The sequence below is a fragment of the Gossypium hirsutum genome, chromosome D02 (assembly GCF_007990345.1).
Source record: "Gossypium hirsutum isolate 1008001.06 chromosome D02, Gossypium_hirsutum_v2.1, whole genome shotgun sequence".
Lineage (NCBI taxonomy): Eukaryota > Viridiplantae > Streptophyta > Magnoliopsida > Malvales > Malvaceae > Gossypium > Gossypium hirsutum.
Genome location: NC_053438.1, coordinates 7,684,243 through 7,689,493, shown reverse-complemented (window position 1 = coordinate 7,689,493; position 5,251 = coordinate 7,684,243). Strand labels below are relative to the sequence as shown.

At 35.3% G+C, this 5,251-nt stretch overlaps 1 protein-coding gene and 1 pseudogene across 1 annotated transcript; one reads left to right on the top strand and one right to left on the bottom strand.

The window, feature by feature from the left end:
• Window positions 1-2,204: 2,204 nt before the first annotated feature.
• On the top strand, window positions 2,205-2,756 carry LOC107907659 (major strawberry allergen Fra a 1.05-like). Its single transcript, XM_041088273.1, has 2 exons — window positions 2,205-2,391; window positions 2,470-2,756. The coding sequence occupies exons 1-2, from the start codon at window positions 2,205-2,207 to the stop codon at window positions 2,754-2,756; spliced, it is 474 nt and encodes a 157-aa protein (XP_040944207.1).
• A 332-nt stretch (window positions 2,757-3,088) lies between these two features.
• Window positions 3,089-3,665, bottom strand: LOC107908132 (major allergen Pru ar 1-like; annotated as a pseudogene).
• Between the last annotated feature and the right edge of the window lie 1,586 nt (window positions 3,666-5,251).

The window sequence follows — 5,251 nt, the reverse complement described above, 5'->3', positions numbered from 1 at the left end:
CAGAAAGCCAAAGAAAGAATGCACACAAAGTGTTTGAGTAAATGCTCAAGAATTCTATTACTCTTAAGAATTCAAGTTGCAATGGATGATTACAAGTGAGGGGGAGGCTCTCTATTTATAGTTGAGCTCCCCCTAAACCGACGGTCAAGATACATGTATATCGATGGACGAGATTCACTATATCCCTTGATTTTAGGGATTTACAATATTTGCCATATCATATCTAATCTAATCTTACAAGATATGATTCTCTTATATCTTCTAAGATTAGTTACCAAAATTGCCTAAGTTGCCATGTCTTCATCATTGGGCCAACCAGGCTTCAATCTGATAGGCTTCTTTAGTAGCTCTCTGAATCGGGCCAGTTCTTGTGGGCTAAATGTCCCCCATCTAATCGATAGACCTCTATGGGGCGCTTCTTGTGGCATGGTCACGGGCTTTGCACTTTGGCCCGTGACACAAGCATGTTATATACATTAAGGATGTGGAATGGAGAGGAGGAGAAGGAACATATATGATTATTCAACTAGCATGAGTTTTCATTAAAAATGACCAATTTACAGGTATTAGGTTCAGGGACTAAATTGAACAAATGTGAAACTTTAAAGGTAAATTTGTAAAAATGTCAAAAAGTGACCAAATTGCATGAAATGAATTGTTTTATTATTTAAATTAGTAAATTGAATGAAATATTAATTTAGATCAAGATTGGGTGGAAATTCGAGAAAATAGAAAATTACCAAAATGTCCCTAAATTTTGGTATTTCTGCAATTTAGCCTGGTAAGTTTGTATGAACTATATTCTGTATAATTTTAATTAAAGTGAATGTTATTTGATGATGAATATTATATAGATTTGTGTTTTATTATTGAAATTGAATTATTATTGGTAATATGTACAATTATTAGATGCAGTGAGATGATTATCGGAAGCTCGATTGTGGTTGGTAGGAAATGTTGCATTATTTATATTGTGAAGAATTATAAAAGCATGTTAATAATTTGAAATTTTTAATAATTAATGGAATTTTATAACTCGGTTCAATACGTTTACAAGTGTATGTGTTCTGGTAATGCCTCGTACCCTATTCTAGTGTCGAATATGGGTAAGGGGTGTTACATGTCAGCTGCATTTTGTGTGTAATTTAAGCTATGTTTTAGTCAATCAATTAGTGGGAGCAGTGATGCGTTAGGAAACCGTCATGTAACTTATATGTTTCTTTTATCTTAATGAAATGATAATAGAAATCAATGTTTCAGGATTTCAATTTTGTTCAAAATTTCTATGCATCTGTTTCTTTGCTTTTTCTCCTTTTTTTCTGTCAGAACACCAACAACAAGGAAGCAAGATGCATGAAATATTTTTACTTGCTCACAATCGTGCAGCAAGGGAGCTTATGGCTGATAGCTCATTTTGCTCATTCATTCAACTAGAAAGAACAATACATTTATAACCAAATACATCATTAAATACTGTCTACTACCACTAAGTAGCCTAGTAACTTGTAAAACATTGCTTGTGCACATAAACAAGGCATTCAACTACCTAAACACTTCAAGCTTTTATCAGCTTGTTCATTTTCAACTAAGTTTAATTACAATGTAACCAAACAAAAAAACTTGTTAATGCAGCATGCACAAGAGCTGCAACATGCAAATAGCCTGCATGCACTTTAACAAAAACATAACAACAGCATGGTTCGCCACTTTCAACAGTTGGGGTTTTAACAGCAACATAAGAAGAGAACAAGACAGAGAACAAAGGAAGAAGAAACAAAGAACAATTTACTTGCTCACAAACGTGCAGCAAGGAAGCAATCTGCTTTACACAACTAATATGCTTGCTTATTCAATATGAAAACAGCACATTTATAATCAAAATACATCACCAAATATTCAACTAATCCCGCTAACCAGCATTGGGACTATTAAAACATTGCTTGTACACATGAATAAGTTGACTTATCAGCTCAATCATCCCATCAAAACAACAACAACTAAGTACATTTTCAACTAAACTAAATTACATTGCAACTAAAACAGAAAATATGTTGCTGCAACATGCATACAGTTGCTGTAGTATGCATACAAGCTGTATGCACTCAACAAAATCATCATGGTAGCATGCACTTTAACAAAAACATAACAGTAGCATGGTTGGCCATTTTCAACAGTTTCCCTTTGTATTTTGATAATTTCCAATCATGGGCATTTTCACTTACCAATATGAGGTTATTACAGAAATCCCACCAGCCAAGATGTTTAAGGCTTGCATCCTTGATGGAGAGAACCGTATTCCCAAGGTTGTTCCTGATCAAGCTTTTAAGAGTATTGACTACATTGAAGGCAATGGTGAGCCTGGTAGCATCAAGAAAATTACCTTTGAAGAAGGTTAGTTCATTTATATAACTTGGAGTCGTATATACTGTTAAGTTGGTGAAAATTATGTCTTTATCAACATGTAGGCAGCCAGTCATTATATGGTGGAAAAGGTGGAAGCATCAGACAAAGATGAACTCGTGTACAGCTACAGTGTGATTGAAGGGAATGTTTTTATGAACAAACTGGAGAAAATCACATATGAAACCAAGTTGGAGCCATCATCGGCAGGTGGATCCATTTCTAAGATCAGCTGTAAGTATTACACCATTGGTGATTTTGGGATCACAGAAGAAGGACTCAAGGCTGGCAAAGAAAAAGCCTTGCAAATACTCAAGGCTGTTGACGCTTATATCCTTGCAAATCCCCGCCACTAATGAAAATATCCCATTATATTGTAGCCCATCCTCAAAGTTTTCTGATGTATGAATGGAGTTTTATAATTAATTTCGATTCTTCTGAAACTCAAGTTTGCTATGCTCAACTTCAATATATAATTAATAAATCTTCAAAGATGGAAGATAATGAATTCTTTATTCTCAATGGATATCTCATACAACAAATTTTATTGAATACATTGCATGCACTTTTGTTTATTACAGGCCTCACATTACAGTTCAAGCTTCCTGGTAACCAGGGCAAACTATGAACTCTTATTAGCAATATAAACTGAAAACAAGAAGTGGATCCTGTCATAGAACTAGGACATTTAGTAGGCATCGGGATTCGCCAGTAGGTAAGCTTCAATGGCCTTGAATATTCCCGACGCCTTTTCTTTGCCAGCCTTGATTCCCTCTTCCTTGAGCTCAAAGTCACCAATGGTGTGATACTTACTAGTAGTCTTACATACGGATCCCCCATCGGGAAAGGCTTCTAGCTTTGTCTCGTAAGTGATTTTTTCAAGCTTGTTCATCAACGCATCGCCTTCAATCACACTGTAAATGTACACAATTTTCTTTGTCTACTGCTTCGACCTTCTGCTTCATGTATTTTAATTGGCTTCCTGTATGAAGAAAAACACACAGTTTTCACCCTTTTTCCTTCAAATTAATATAATATTATATATATGATTCAAAGTATAAAGTTACATAAATGAAGTAACCTTCTCCAAAGGTGACCTTCTTGATGCTACCAGGCTCACCATTGCCTTCAATGTACTCAATGCTCTTAAAAGCCTGAGCAAGAATCTTGGGAATGAGATTGTCACCATCAAGGATGCAAGCCTTAAACATCTTGGCTGGTGGGATTGCTGTAATAACCTCAGATTCATAAGTTAGAACTCCCATGATTTCTAGTGATTTGGGATTTGATTACTACTTTGCAGTGAATTTTTTTTATCTTTGCTGATGTACATATCTGATATATAAGGGAAGTATTTATAGTGTCAACTTCAAGATTTAGCTGTTGTGACTTTTAGGCCCTTAGAAATCTTGGGTGATTTCTTTATATTTTATGGGATGTTTCGCCATTTAGTGAAATTTTGTACTTTAGTAATATTTTTTTAATTGATTCTGGTTTGTGTACTTATCTTACTTATATCTTCAATCAAGCTTATCATGGATGGACAAATTATTGAATCTTGAGAGCAATATTATTGGAACTCTGAAGAAGATTGGAAGGAAAAAAACTCTAAATAGACTAATATTTTAAGCAATCAAAACCTTGGATGCAAGTGCTTGGACTATTACATTATTGTTGCAGCTTTTATTTTGACATTGTAATCAATATATTATTCTAAATTAGACAGATTTCCGGACATGGGCATGTATCTAGCGCAGTTATCTTCAATTTTATTATGTTTCATATATTTAGAGTCTTATGAATATCATATCCCCCACTGATGTCCGGATAACACAAGTACCATATACAGGTACTTCAAGAATAATGAAAAGTTAGAGCAACACAATAATTTTCAAGTACCATATACAGGTACTTCAAGAATAATGAAAAGTTAGAGCAACATAATAATTTTCAGTGTTTGTTTGTTAGTTTTCTGGGAGTAAAATATGTTGCAGCAAAACGGTTAATTTTAACCTGATCGTGTCTCAACGACACTTTTTGCATTCATGCATTTATTTGGCTATGCTTACATTATCATCTATGTTTCCATCCTTTTAGCCTTTCATTCAAAAACGTTCACTCATGAACATGACATGCATTTTCTCATCATCACATTGTTTTGATCCCTAATTAATGGTCGTGGCGAGATTTACCAACAGTTGTTTCTAGAATCAAGTGGTAATCAACAGATTCATCATTAGTACAACATACGACAAAGAGTAGAATTATGGAAAACGAACAAACAGCCCAGATAGAGAAGTTAGAAAAGGCATAAAAGGAATTGAAAGAACAATTAGCCAAATCTTAACAGGAAATGAGGGAGCAAAGGGAGGAGTCAAGAGATGAGATGACTCTGATGATACAGATGATAAGGAACTGATTAATGGCAAAGGACTTGCTGAAAATCTTAACACAAGAGGATACCCACACTATACAAATGATATCGAGGATCCAATATACCCGCCAGGATTTACCCACCTCATGTGCCACGAGGGGTATACCCACGGGGCCCTCTCACGATTGCAAGGCAACAATTTGCCAATGCCAGTGCTTCAAACCATCCAGTGCAAGGGATGCCTAGTTTGAAGCAGGGGATTCAAAAACTATTGTGTCTGATTTGAATGACCCGAAAAAATAGGAGAAGTTCAAGATTGATGCTCCGATATAACTCGAGTCTATTGATGCTCAAGATAGGTGTAACACCCCTCATCTAACCTGGTCGCCGGATCCGAGTTACGGGATGCTACAGCCATTACCGGAGTAAATACGGGCAATTAATATTCAAATAACACATAAATCATACAACCATAGT

Excerpts from the sequence above, each read along its gene's own strand:
- LOC107907659 (XM_041088273.1), top strand. The coding sequence starts at position 2,205 with ATGGGCATTTTCACTTACCAATATGAGGTTATTACAGAAATCCCACCA. Across the intron at positions 2,392-2,469 it reads GAAAATTACCTTTGAAGAAG|CCAGTCATTATATGGTGGAA; the intron begins GTTAGTTCATTT and ends ACATGTAGGCAG.